The sequence below is a fragment of the Bos javanicus genome, chromosome 2 (genome assembly GCF_032452875.1).
Source record: "Bos javanicus breed banteng chromosome 2, ARS-OSU_banteng_1.0, whole genome shotgun sequence".
In the NCBI taxonomy this organism is placed as follows: Eukaryota; Metazoa; Chordata; class Mammalia; order Artiodactyla; family Bovidae; genus Bos; species Bos javanicus.
The window spans coordinates 24656541-24671373 of record NC_083869.1 but is presented as its reverse complement, the minus strand read 5'-3'; the positions used below and the strand labels follow the sequence as shown (position 1 = coordinate 24671373).

General features: G+C 36.0%; 1 protein-coding gene across 2 annotated transcripts in view; it reads left to right on the top strand.

The window, feature by feature from the left end:
• Positions 1–2032: 2032 nt before the first annotated feature.
• The window catches only part of HAT1 (histone acetyltransferase 1), a 39880-nt gene continuing 27079 nt past the window's right edge, over positions 2033–14833 (top strand). Inside the window, exons 1-4 of one of the 2 annotated variants that reach the window (XM_061435327.1) lie at positions 2033–2135; positions 4348–4452; positions 11182–11257; positions 14582–14702. In XM_061435327.1, the coding sequence (XP_061291311.1) occupies positions 2042–2135; positions 4348–4452; positions 11182–11257; positions 14582–14702 (396 nt within the window). In that variant the 5' untranslated portion in view covers positions 2033–2041. Of the gene's footprint in view, positions 2136–4294; positions 4453–11181; positions 11258–14581; positions 14703–14833 lie in introns of both variants that reach the window. The other variant, XM_061435334.1, reaches the window with a different exon arrangement.

Below are 14833 nucleotides of genomic sequence, written 5' to 3'. Positions count from 1 at the left end.
CAACCCCATGGACTGTAGCCCGCCAGGCTCCTCTCTCCATGAGATTCTCCAGGCAAGATACCAGAGTGGGTTGCCATGCCCTCCTCTAGAGGATGTTCCCTACCCAGGGATCGAACTTGCATCTTGTATGTTTCTGGCATTGGCAGGTGGGTTCTTTACCACTAGTGCCACTTGGGAAGCCCACAACTAACTATGAAATCATATAAAGTCATAAACTCTGTTTCAGATTTGCTGCAGTTAAGACAACTCCCTTTTGATTTCTTGTTTTAAGAATCATAATTGCCAGTCAGCTATTGAGCAATCTACAGGTAAGTTAGTTTTGGAAAGAAATGATGAATCTTGCCATTTTGAAAAAATGATTATATAAAAAAGATTGTTTTCCATTTTTGATCAATAATGTCATTAGTGACAATGATTTCAGTTTCCTTCTTAATATTATGATCATAATTTCTTGTGTTTCATTAAGGCTTAAAGGAAAGGGATCTGAGCATTCTCAGTACCTTTTCTGATCTTTACCTTCACGGGGGCCATATCCATGTAGTGAAATACTGAGCTGAGAATCTGGAAACCTGGGCTCTTGTATAAGCTGTATACTGAGTGTGAATTTGGGTAATTCTCTTTTCTGGGTTTAGTTTCCACATCTTTAAAAGAAGGAAGTGTGTTAGTTCTAGATTGTCATCCCAATGGTCCATTTTAGCTCTAGTATCATCACTGTAAAACCTATTAACCAACATTTGTTGAGACAAGGCATTCTAGTATATAGACATGTGGGAATAATTGTGGATACGGATGGCATCACTGACTCGATGGACGTGAGTCTGAGTGAACTCCGGGAGTTGGTGATGGACAGGGAGGCCTGGCGTGCTGTGATTCATGGGGTCGCGAAAAGTCGGACACGACTGAGCGACTGAAATGAACTGAACTGAACTGAAACAGGGGCTTCCCAGGTGGCTCAGTGGTAAAGAATCCGCCTGCCAACGCAGAAGGCTCTGGTTGGATTCCTGGGTCAGGAAGATCCCTGGAGAAGGAAATAGCAACCCACTGCAGTATTTTTGCCTGGGAAATCCCATGGACAGAGGAGCCTGGCGGACTGCAGGGTAGCAAAGAGTCTGACAGGACTGAAGAACCAAGGACGCAGACACGCAAACAGTGGTTTATACTCTGGGACAGTTTCAGCAGCTACTAAACACTAACAAGCCCTATGGCCCAGATCGGATAGTATCCTGTGCTGTGGTTTGGACCACTAGGACTTCAGACATGTAGGAGCAGAACAGGTCACCTGAGGTATTATTGGGTAGCAATTTCGGTACACTAAACTCTTGCGCGGGCTTCCCTTGTAGTAAAGAGTCTGACTGCAACGCAGGAGACCTGGGTTCCATTCCTGGGTTGGGAAGATCCCCTGGAGAAGGAAACGGCAACCCACTCCGGTATTCTTGCCTGAAGAATCCCATAGACAGAAGAGCCTGGCAGGCTGCAGTCTATGGGGTCGCAAGAGTCAGACACGACTGAGCGACTAAGCGCAGTGCAGACTCTTGCGTAATAAAGTGAAAACAGTACTTAAGTCTCAGACCGCAAACATATTGTTAAAAAGTATGAAAGAAAAACGATGTTAAACAAGTATTTACCGCAAAAATATAAACAAAATAAGTTAAAATTTCTCCGGAAACCACAACTCAGTCCCTGTATTTTACCGACAGGGCTCCGGTGTTGGAATCTACCGTCCAAGCCAAGTGGAAAGTTTCTCTTCCACTCCCAAACATCGCTAAGGGGGTACAGAAAATTGCCATAAGGTATGTATACATTCAAATCAAGCCGATAGAAACTCTCCTCGAGCCAGCGAACGTCTTAACAGAGAATATCCCTTCGCGGCCTCCTCCAGCAATTCAAGCCTGCAAAATGACTGACTGCGCTCGCTGTGGCTAGGCAACCATCCGAGCCCGCCCCGCCGTCTTAGCCCCGCCTCTCAAGACGCTTCCACCACCCCGCGCCTCGAACCTCCTCCTCTCATTGGCCAGCTACAGGCCAAGGGTGGGCGGGGGAAATGCGTCAGAAAGTGGGCTCACTTCCGGCCTGGGAGCGCGCGCGGTTGATTCGTCCTCCCTCAGCCGCGGGTGCTCGCAGCTCGGAAATGGCGGGTAAGTTCCCGGGAAAAGTTTACCAAGGGGAGAGGGCGGGCAGGTTTGGGAAAGAACACCGAGACGGAGGTGACAGTACCCGCCGGGAACTTTCGAGCTCTTGCCTGGGTTTTAGAAGGCCTGTTTGAACCTGGGAGCGCGGAACTGTCAGCCCAGCTCCTTTTCCGCCGAGATTCGTGCCCCCGCCCCCAACTGCTCGAGGTTCTGCACCTTCTGAGGGGAACTCGGCCCCTGAGAGGGACCAAGAGCCCAGGAAAAAGCGTGGTGATTTGGTCTTGTAAGGTGCCAGGTGTCTGGACGCCTGTTTCTCTTCTCGTTCCCTTCGCCCACTGCTGCCTCAGCCTCTAGTCTGAGCCTATTCCCGCCAGCTGATTTTAATGCTCAGACCCTCCTCTTCCAGGTCTTCCGCCACCCTGCACTTCAACTTCTGAGCTAGCGCAATGCTGCCTTACCCTGCGCCAAGGCTCTCATTTGAGTCTTGTTTGACTTGATAGTAGTCTCCTTAATCTCTCACACTTCAGTAGTCCTAGGATTTATGTAGATTTCCTTTGAGAAAGAGGATGAAGCATTCTTCCTTCATCTAAACTTCTCTTTTAGGGGATGTCTAATATAATTCTGTGTTTATTCCAGTCAGCTTTCTTTATTGAATCTCTTAAATTTACAGCGTTTAATAACTAATAATTGCCATTATTTTGTACGTGTATTAAGATTGTTTTGGTGTGGTATATGTTTTTTTTTTTTTCCCGGTTACATATCTTTTGAAGTGATGGACAGTTTCTTCTGATTTTTCCCAGTGCCTTCCTAGTAGTCTCAGTAGACTTTTATAGATGTGCTGGATAGACAGGGTATAGCATGAGCTCTACAGATGTTTAACGAAGACCTCTTCTACCAGATAGAGATTGTAGGGTTTTGGGGTCCATTGGTACTGTCTTAAGAGGGGGGACGCATGTATTGCACGGGGTGAACTGTAAGAATTCCACCTAAATTCGAATCTCAGTCCCACCATTTAGTCAGGTGACCTTTAAGCAACCAAACGTCTTTCTAAGCCTAAGCTTTTGAATATGAAAGGGGGCTGATAAAGTATCTGCTTGTCTTGTAGAATTGTGAGGATTAAACTAATGTATGATTTGTTGCTTAGATTATACATAAATGCCTTGAGATGTGTTCTGTTATCTCATTTTTATAGATGAAGTTTGAGGTAGGTTCTATTATACTCTTTTTATCCATTTGTTCAGAGAAGCCAAGTAATGTGCTCTAGGTCATAGATGCAGTAAGCAAATGATGAAGCCTGGATTTGAATCCAGCAATTCTGACTCCAAACCGTTAATCTGTACTGCTTCAAGTGTTCCACATTTGCTGTGTACCTGTGTTGTAACCACTTACTGAAGTTTATGGCATGTCATTGTACCCTGTTTTCCATTTCTGCTCATGACTTTTTTACCTGAGTTTTCCCTAATTTTTATGATTATTTTGTCAGGAGATTTATTGCCATCTTTGCTTGAAAGTTTCTCATGATAATGGTTTCTTCCACTGTTAATTATCATATACATTGATGGATAGCCACCTTGTAGTAAAACCACTTGATTATTCCAATAGCCTATGTCTTTGTGCACTTGGTTAAAAAAGAAAATTTTCTGTCCTAATCATGTCCTCGTTCCTTGTCTTTTATACTAGAAATAGCAGTGTTTACTGGTTTCTTGTGTATCCTTCCTGAGATAATCTTTCTATGCATTATTAGTTGTTGGTTTTGAAATAGTTGATCTGAAAGTACTTTGGGTAGAATTTTTCCAGTATTATGAATAAAATGCTATCTTGTAATTATTGAAGGACATTCTCACCTCGATTCTTAGTGGAGCAGTAGCATCCTTTTTATATTTCTTTTTAAAAGGCTACTTAGGTATAAATCCTAGCAGGTAGTTTATATTAACTATTTAGAAATGTCAGTAGTCTGTTATGTTATCAAGTTTACTCATTTATGTAAAGCCAGTCTGGTTCACAAGCCTCTATCTCAAAAGTGATGTTTATTCTGTTTTATAATGAGACAGTCATATACTCTACATTTATGTAGGAGTATTTGGAAATCTATGGTCTGTTAGCATAGTTAAAGACTTACCTTTATTCCACTTCTAGTAAGAACCCTTTTTTTTTTTTTTTTTTAGGTTTGATTAATTAAATCACTTCCAACTAGTCTTTTTAAAATCCTGTTTCTTAGGATTTGGTGCTATGGAGAAGTTTTTGGTTGAATACAAGAGTGCAGTTGAGAAGAAACTGGCTGAGTACAAATGTAACACCAACACAGCAATTGAACTGAAATTAGGTATGTATGCCTTTCGTAAGTAGCATTAGACACATGAAGGGGAATTTTGTGTAAGAGCAGTTGTTTATGACATTTGTATGGCTTATTTTATTGTTTATTGCAATTTATGTTTAGTTTTCTATACTAATTGAGCACATCTAGATTTTATGAAGTCTTGATTTATGTCATGGAGTGGGTAGGTGTTTGACACATGGCAGAGTTTACATGTCAAAAGTTCAGTGTCGCAAAATAATGACAAGTAGAAATGGTTTTAACCTCTTAAAAACATTTACCTTTACCTTTTTGCTTATAAAAATAATAGAAAATAAGTGTTGGTGAGAATGTGGAAACACACTCATATATTCCTGGTGGGAGCATAAAATGATGCAATTACTTTGGGAAACAGTTTTGCAATTACTTTGGGAAGCAGTTTGGCAGGATCTTAAAGAGTAAACATATATTTGCTATATGACTTAACAGTTCAACTCCTAGACGTCTACCCAAGAGAATTTAAAATGTTTGTCCATCCAAAAACTTGTACGTGAATGTTCACAGGAATATTATTCACAATAGCCAAAGGATATAACCTAGATACCAGTCAGCTGGTAAATGGTTAAACAAAGTGTGGTATATCCATGTGATGGGATACTATTTGACATTAAGAAGGAGTGAAGGGTCGATACATGCTACAACATAGGTGAACCTCAAAAACATTCTAAAGTGAAATAAACCAGACATGCTGTATGATTCCATTTGTATGAGTGTTCAGAAAAAGCATATGCACAGAAACAGAAAGTTAGTGGTCACCTGGGTCTGAGGGTGGCAACAGAGAATGACTGCAAATTAGATTTCTTTTGGGTAATGGCAGTATTTTAAAATTAGATTGTGGTAGCAGTACACAAGTCTAAATGTACTAAAAATCTTAAAATTATACTCTTAAAACAATTGAGTTTATGGAATGTAAATTTATAACTCAATAAGGCTGTTTAAAAAATAATTATGTGCTAATGAGTTCTGGTCTCATCACTTTCCATTCCTTAGATTTTTCATCTTTAAAATGGAATCAATATTATTTGTAGTGAATCAATTATGAGGTTAAATACAAGTAAAGTGCTTGAAAAACTTGATTTAGTCACAGTAAATGTTAGCTATAATTAAACAGTACAAACATAACAAATACAGAGAAGGTGATAAAGAAGATACTTGTGTCCTGACACCTCATTAAAAGGATAATACTGATCAAAGTTTTTATTTTTTCTTGTACATACATTATTTCTTTAAAACCAGGATCCTTTTGTAAGGCTGTTTTGTTATTTAGCTTAACAATAACTTGAATATCATTGTTTATAACTATATATAGATGTACTTCATTCTTTTAAATTATGTAATTCAGTATGACTGTATCATAACTTTTTAAAACTTACTCTCTATTGTGAGATTTGCTTCTCCTTTTTTACTATTAAAAGTGATTCTCTAGTAAATACCCTTGTGTACATTTGTACCCACTTGTGTGAGTGATCTGTAGAATGTGTGGCTAGAAGTTAAAATGCTGGATCAGAGTTTTTCATTTTCAACACTGTTAACATTTTGGGTTAGGTAGGTAATTGTTAGGAAATGGCAGCCCATCCCAGGTGACACTAGTGGTAAAGAACCCATTTGCCAGTGCAGGAGACATTAGAGACACGGGTTCTATCCCTGGGTCTGGAAGATCCCCTAGAGGAGGAAGTGGCAGCCCACTCCAGTATTCTTGCCTGGAGAATCCCATGGACAGAGGAGCCTTGTGGGCTGCAGTCCAAAGAGTTGGACATGACTGAAGCGATGTAACAGCAGCCAATATTTTTGCCTGGGAAATCCCATGGACGGGGCTACAGTCCATGAAGTCACAAAAGAGTTGGAACAACTTAGCAACTAAACAACAAAAGGATTCTTTGTTATTTTGTACTTTGTAGTATGTTTAGCAGCACTCTTGGTCTGATAACTAGATGCCAGTAACATTCTCCAGTTGTGACAACCAGAAATGTCTTCCAACACTGCCATACCTCCTAAGGATGGTGTGTAAAATTGTCTCTGTTTAAGAACTACTGTGCTAGATCAAAGGGTTACGAACATATTCTACTTTAGTAGCTGTTGTTAAATTGCCTTCTAGAAAGAGTATGTGTGCTTATACTGCTACAGTCTCACATTTGAGATAGTCCTTTTACCTCTACCCTGATCAGTGTTGCGTATTATCATTTTTGAAAAAACCAAAAACACCTTGCCTCTGTGATGTGTGAAAGGTAGCTTCTTATTTCTGCTTGCAATTGTTGTGAGAAATGCATAACTTAAAATTTACTGGTTTTTGAAGTGTACAGTTCTATGGTATTTAGTATACTCTCATTGTTGTGCAACTAGTCTCCAGAACTTTCTCATTTTGTAAAATTGAAACTATATTCATTAAAGAAAGAACTCCTTATTTTCCCCCCTCTCACTGGCCCTTTGCTAATACCTTTCTACTGTTTTAAAATTTGACTGCTTTAGATACCTCATATAAATGCAGGCATACAGTATTTGTTGTCTTGTGACTGGCTTATCTCTTTTAGCATAGTATCCTCAAGATTCATCCATGTTGTAGCACTTGGCAGAAATTCCTTCCTTTTAAGACAGGATAATATTACATTACATATATATGTATACATATTATAGATAATATAAACATTATAATATTGTTATATTTAATATTATATATTACATGTAATGATTATAAAATTATAGTATTTATGTTTACATTATATATAATATATACATTACATTATATATTTATAGACATATATATACATACCACATTTTATTTATCCATTCATCTGTTGATAGATACTTAAGTTGCTTCCTTCTCTTGGCTATTTGAATAATGCTGCTGTGAAGGGATGTGCAACTGTCTCTTTGAGATCAGTTTCAAGTTCTTTTGGATATGTATCCAGAAGTGGGATTGCTAGATCATATAGTAATTATATTTTTAATTCTTTGGGGAACCTCCATAATTTCCATAATGGTTATTACGACTCCATTTTACATACCCACCAACAGTGCACAAAAGTTGCAGTTTCTCCACATCCTTACCAACTTACTGTTTAGTGAGATTTTTCTTTTTCACTGTGTTTTTGACTGTTTTGATTTGATAATTAAAATTGATTTTTAATTCTAAGAGAAGTATATCCTTTATATTTAAAAGAACCAACCCTCCTTTTGTCATATTTTGCAAATACTTTGACACCTGTTTTGACTTTTGTTATGTAGAAGTTAAAACTTTTTATCTAGGGAAATTTCTTTTTCTTTTATGAGTTTTCATTGTGTCTTATAAAAAGGGCCTTCCTTCTCTAAGATTATGAAAATGTTTATATATTGTTTATTTTAATAGTTTTTAAATTTTTTTCTTTTTTAATTGAACCTTTGAATCTTTACCTTGATAAGGCATAGAGTAGGAATCCAGTTTTATACTTTTCCAGATGGTTTAGGCAATTATCTGCCTGCCAGTTTGTTGTCTCTTAAACAATTACAATTTCTTTTTTTAATCACACTAAAGTATCATATATATTCTTGGGTGTACTTTGAGGCCTTTTGTTCCCCTTGAGCCATTAGTGTACTGTTACAATAAATATGATTAGTATACGGTGTGACTAGATCCCACTCATTTACTCTTTCAGTTTCTGTAATGTTTTTTCTTCTAATGAACATTTTACTAAGTTCCAAAGAGATGTTTTGTTAATTTTTTTAAATTGAGATCCTACTAAAATTTAAGTTTAATATGGGGAAAAGTAGTGTCCTTACATTATTGAGTCTTCCTTACTAATAGCAAGCATATCTTTCTATTTATTAAGGCCTGTTTTTTTGTCTAACTGTAGAGTTTTAAAGTTTATGTATAGATGATAAACATTTCTTATTGTTTATTCCTAGGGATTTCATCTATTTTACTGCTATTATGAAGTGGCATCTTCTCTTCTGTTGTATTTATCTTTATTGTGTGTAGGAGAATGATGGAAAGTAATTTTTAATATATATATATTTTACCACATCAAGATCCCGTTTACATATATTCTACACATATTTGACATAACTAAAGTTGACTGGGTTATTTGGGCAATCTAATTCCTACCATCAGTAGCAATAATTTGCTTCCCTCAAACCAGCCTTTCTTTCTGTCTCCCTCTTTTCCCTTCCCCCGTTCTTTGGAGAAACGTTTATCAGAACATACTGATAGACACGTGGGATAACTTTAACTCTTGACTGCATACCAATAATTCCACTAAGTTTATCCCAAGATTCTTCTCCATTAATAAGCTATTTTCACTCTGTGTGTGAGAGATTGACAGGCGTACTTTTCCCACAGGGATCCAGTGCTCTGGGGGTGGGTTACTATAGAAAAAAGTGAATCTTTTTTTATTATACCAGACAAACTCTATACCTGTTAAGCGGTAAGTCTGCATTCACCTTTCCCTCCAGCTCCTGGTAACCTCTAATCTACTTTCTGTCTGTATGAATTAACCCATTTTAGATATTTTGTTTAAGTGGAATATTTATCCTTTTCTGTCTGGCTTATTTCACTTAGCATATTTTCACCTTATTTACTCATCAGATGTTTCATGTTGTACCATGTATCAGAGCTCCACTCCTGTTAATGGCTGAGTAATATTCCACTCGATGCCACACTTTGTTTTATTTAGTCATCTGCTGATGAACACTTAGGTTGTTTCCACCTTTTGGTAATTGTGAATAATGCTGCTGTGAGCATCAAGATAGAATTGTGTTATCCTTGTTTTCAGTTCTTTTGACTGTATAGCTAGGAAGAGAATGCTGGGTCATATAATAAATCTTTGTTTATCTTTTTGAGTAACTGCCAAATTATTTTCCACAGTGGATACACCATTTTACATTCCCACCAGCAATGTATAAGAGTTCCACTTTTACTACATTCTTGTCAGCACTTAATTAATTTTATATATAGCCAATCCTAGAATATGTGAAATGATATCTTATTGCAGTTTTTATTTGCATTTCCCTAATGACTGATATTGAGGATCTTTTCATGTGCTTATTGTCACTGTGTATCTTTTTTGTAGAACTATCTGTTCAAATCTTTTGCCTAATTTTTAATTGAAGTGTTTTTAATATATTTGTTATTTTTTTAATGTATTTTAAAACAGATAATCTTACTGGATTCTTCTACTGTTTTTGGAGAGTGGTTTCAGCTGATTTTCTTAGTTTTTTATTCACTTCCTTTTTTTATAAATATGCCTCTTATTTTGTTCTCTTTCCAATTTGCATTTTCTAGCACTTTCAGAACACTGTTAAAAAATGATAGTGGTCATTCCTTTCACTTAAATTAATGAAGATGATTATAGTAATTCTCCAATAAATCTCAAATCCTGGCTTGTTACATTGAAAAGTGTTTTTCAATTTTCAAAATTTTTTATTCAGATATACACATTAGAGTATATTGAGGGCCATTTCAGTTTACATGGAAATAATTTTGATAATGTCTTATATACAATGTAATACATAAATATTAAATTATTTTTTTATTTTTAGATATTGAATCATCCTTTTATTTCAGTACCACAGTGTATTTTGTTTCTATGAAGACTATTTTATGTTATCTTTAAATATTCTTACATTATTGTTTGTAGGTGAGCTTGGTCTGTTTTTCTCCTCTTTGCTTTTTTTTTTTTTTGCTTTCTTTTTAGGAGAGGTGGAAGTCAATTTTTGTAGTCTTTGTGCACATTTCTCATGGCCTTCCCACTTTACCATTCCCACTCTGAATAGTTTTTAAAGTATTAGATAGATATAGTTGTTCCTTAAAAGAATTCACCTTAATGACTATGAAGAGATTGTTCTTTTATGCCATTTAATGCTTTCTTTGCCTGAATACAGCTTAGATTGCATTTTCAGGTTTTGTGCTTTATGATACATTTAAAAAATTTATTTATTTAGGTTGCTCTGGCTCTTCATTGCTGCATGTGGGCTTTCTTTAGTTGTGGCAAGTGAGGGCTACTCCCTAGCTGCAGTGCGTGGGCTTCTCTTTGAGGTGGCTTCTCTTGTTGCAGAGCACAGACAGACCCTAGGGCAGGTTTCAGTATTTGCAGGACGAGGATTCAGTAGTTGCAGCACACCTGCTTAGTTGCCCCTTGGCATGTGGAATCTTCATGGACCAGGGATTGAACCTATGTCCCCTGCATTTGCAGGCAGATTCTTAACCACTGGACCACCAGAGAAGTCCTGCAGTGACAAGCAAAAGGAAAAAAAGCTAGCAACAACATAAACATCATCATCATCTTGCAGTCATAAAGAATGATGTGATGATATGAGCTTCATCAAACTCAGATTATTCTTGTTCTCAGAATGTTTCCTATAGCACTTTGTTTTTGTTTCCTTTGTACTAGCTTTGCTCATCTCAGTGTGCCTCTCTTTGGTTTTATTCTCTTTTACTCTTTGCACTGTGTACAAACATAACAGAAAAATAAAAACTAAATTAGATGCCTGTGTCATACCTAGGTTTCTAATTCTTAGACTCAGTAGGGTTTTGATGCTGAAGCACTCAAAAGTAACATTCTGATTTTTATTGTTGTCACATGAGAATCCAGTGTAAATCATATAATGGAAAAGTGACATTTTTAAGTAAAAAAAAATTTGTTGGCTGTATCCTGGTTATAATGAGATTCTCAAAGTGGAAATACCTATCACCTTTAATATCTCTATATTTTTTATTCTTTTAAACAGTTCGTTTTCCTGAAGATCTTGAGAATGACATTAGAACTTTCTTTCCTGAGTATACCCATCAACTCTTTGGGGATGAGTAAGTAACTTAGTAAGATATTTGTCAAATTAGTAGGGAAAACACGTTTTTTTTTTTTTTAATTTAGAAATCAATTTATTTTCTTTCCTATTATTTTTCATGTTTCTTTTAAAATATATTAGAATGGCATGTTTTATATTGAGACACCAATCTACTGTATAATACCTATCATTTAGTGCTATACTGTAGGTACAGTATGATATTTAATTTGCATAATCTTAGCAGTGGTATCATCATGTGTAACATTAACATTGGCGGGGTTGGATAGTTGCCTAGGAACATATGAATGACTGAAATTCAGATTCAGTCAAACTGTAGAGCCCATATTCATAACTACTTGTTTTGCATGATTTTGCTATACTGCTTCTAGAAAACACTCCCCCAACACTAGAAAGCTCAAGTTTTTTTCTATGAGAAATAAATAAACAATTAAGAGAAATTTATTTTCAGAAGCAAGTTTGAAGATATGTCCTGGGATGTTCAGCACAATTTTTTAAATTTCTAATGCCTTCATTACATTATTAGAGTAGTCCATTACCTTTTGATTTTGAAGAAAATATCAACTTTGCAGTAAGTTTCAAGAATAATATTCTGTACATCCTTTACATACATCAGTTATTAACATTTAGCTATATTAGCTTTAATCATTCTCATATACATATATTGATAGATTTTTGTTGAGCCATTTGAGAGTTGGTTGCAGATATATCTTCTCTTACTCCTAAACTCTTTAGTATGTATTTTCTAAAAACAAGGACAGTATTGTGGTAAAATTATCCAAACTCAGGAAATCTAACATTGATATATTTTCTAAAATATAATCCACATTTCAAACTTTGCCAATTGATTCCCAGTAATTCTTTTGTGTATATTCAATAAAGTCAGTAATTCCTCATCCTTGATCCAGCCTAGAATCGTGTATTGCTTTTAGTTGTTACCTTTCTTTAGTCCCTTTCGACTGGAACAGTTCCACAGACTTTATTTTCCATGTCATTATTTTTGTAGAGAATAGGGCTAGTTTTGTAAACCTTCATTTTGGACTAGTTTGATTGTTTCTTCATGATTAAATTCAGATAATGCATATATTTATAGTACCACAGCAGAAGTTGTATCTGCCCTTCTCAATGTGTCATGTCAGAATGTCCATGATGTCAGTTTGTCCCATTGTTGGTTACCTTGGGTCATTAAGTTTGGAGGTATCTGCAAGGTTTCACCACTGTAGGGTTTTTTCTTTGTTATTTATATGTAACCTGTGAGGAGATACTCTTGAGAGTGAAAATACCCTGTTTCCCATCAAACTTTCATTCAATAGTTTTAAATCTGTTAATGATTGTTAGTATTTTACTATGGTTGTAAAAGGGCGATTTTCTAACGCTACCACATTTCAGCAGTTATTAGTTTGCATTCCGCTGTAAAAGAGAGTGTGTCTTCTTCCCCTTACATATTTTTGTTTATATCAGAATAGACTCAGGATTTTTTAACTTAATGAGTTATTGTCTGTTACTGTTTTTAATATTGATGCTCAGATTATCCCAGATTCAACAAGTGGCTCTTTCAAACTGGCTTTTGAGTCCTTTTGATATATCATCATCATTTTGAGGACACTTTACTTTGTGATAATCAAGTGTTGCACATTCACCCTGTACTTTACTAGTTCTACAGAATGAATTGGCCATATCCTCAAGGAACCATGGATTTTTTTCTTAGTAGGAAAGGGTGTTTAGACATAGTTGACATTTAAAATATTCTTCTGTATTGCCCTTTTCCCTATGCATTATTTCAGCATTTTTGACATAATTTTTTTAATATATTTTTAAGTTGACAAATGTCTCTTCCTGGAAGAAATTTTGAAGAATTTCTTGTGAATATATCAGATTAGGTATTTTATGTGCTTTTAAGTATTAATAACTGAATTTTATAATTGATTCATGCCAAAATTTGAGCCTCTTATATTTTAAACAGGTTTTATTACAGCATAAAAATAAGAATGCTTTCTTTTGGATCTCTGTCTTTAAAGAGTGTTTTGTAGTACTGCTTCTTTGTGGCATTTTGCACACTCACTTTGCACATCATTAAAAGTGGTGTGCACACCCCTCTAAGGTAGATGGAAGAGAGTCACATAATCATGGTAACTGTATCTTGGGAACCATTACATTGATCTTAATCCTAGTATCATTGCCACTCTTTCCTATTACACATAATTTTCAGAGTCCTGGAATGGACACTTCTTATATTTTGTTTTGGTAACCTAGACAGAAATCTGGAAATGACACTGCTTCTTTCTAGCATTCTTTCAGAATTCATCTTAAAAAAAAAAAAAAAACCTTTATCATACAATAATCTTTTTAAAGTGTATAATTCTGTGGGTTTTAGCATATTGAAAATTGAATAATCATCACCACAACCAATTTTGGAACCTTCTCGTCATTTCCACCAAAATTCCCATTGTGACCAGTTAGCAGTGGCTCCCTCTTTCCCATACCCTCCCTAGCCCAGGATAGTCACTAATCTACTTTCTGTCTTCATTGATTTACCTATTCTGGACTTTTTTGTGGGGGCTACACCATGTACTTGGTGTAATAGTTGTTCCCAACACAGGGATTGAACCTGGGTCATGGCAGTGAAGGTACCGAGTCTTAACCACTGGACTACCAGGGAACTTGCCTGGCTACTTTAGAATTATCTTTTTAGAAGACTTTTTTTTTTTTTTTTAAGGAAATAGAAAGGCATAGATGGATAGCAGGGAGCAAGGTTGGGAAAATAGCAGCAGCTCCCCGTGTGCTTTCTGAGTTCCTAAGTGGGGTGTAGTCAGGTGCTACCACTTAGCACTTTCAGCAGCTCTGGATGTTTGTGTTGGACATGCAAGTGATAAGTTGGGAGATCTGGGCTATAAGTTGGGAGAACTACAAGTTGGGCTCTATAGCTCCATCTTAACTGCTTGCCTAACCAGGAATCAGTTTAACATTACTTGTCTCTGATATGAAATACCTCATAATAGTAGCAAGAGTAAAAGCAGCAACAGTAGCTGTAGTACACTTGTACAGTGTACCCGTGAATGTTATGAGCAATTTATATGTATTGACTTATTTATATAACCCATATAACATCCCTAAGGTAGGTGTTATTATTCTGTTACTTTATAAACTAGGACAGACAGCTGAGGCACAGTTTCATTACAGTATGGTTTGTTGTTGTTTTTAGTAAGTATAGTTTAAAATTTTGAAACCACGCATGAAGTTAAACCTGTTTCTGTGTAGAGTTAATACTTTGTAATGACTTTGTTCATTTTCGGGTCTTAGATTACTGCTTTTTTTCCCCTTTCAGTGAAACTGCTTTTGGTTACAAGGGTCTGAAGATCTTGTTATATTATATTGCTGGTAGCCTATCAACAATGTTCCGTGTTGAATATGCATCTAAAGTTGATGAGAACTTTGACTGTGTAGAGGTAAGAACAGAAATAAATTTATTTTTAACTGTTTCCTAATTGAGTTTAAAACAGATTATAAAATGTTAAAGATTTGAGGGAGGAGAGAATCTGTTATATTACAGCTCTAAAACCACATATTTAACATTTAA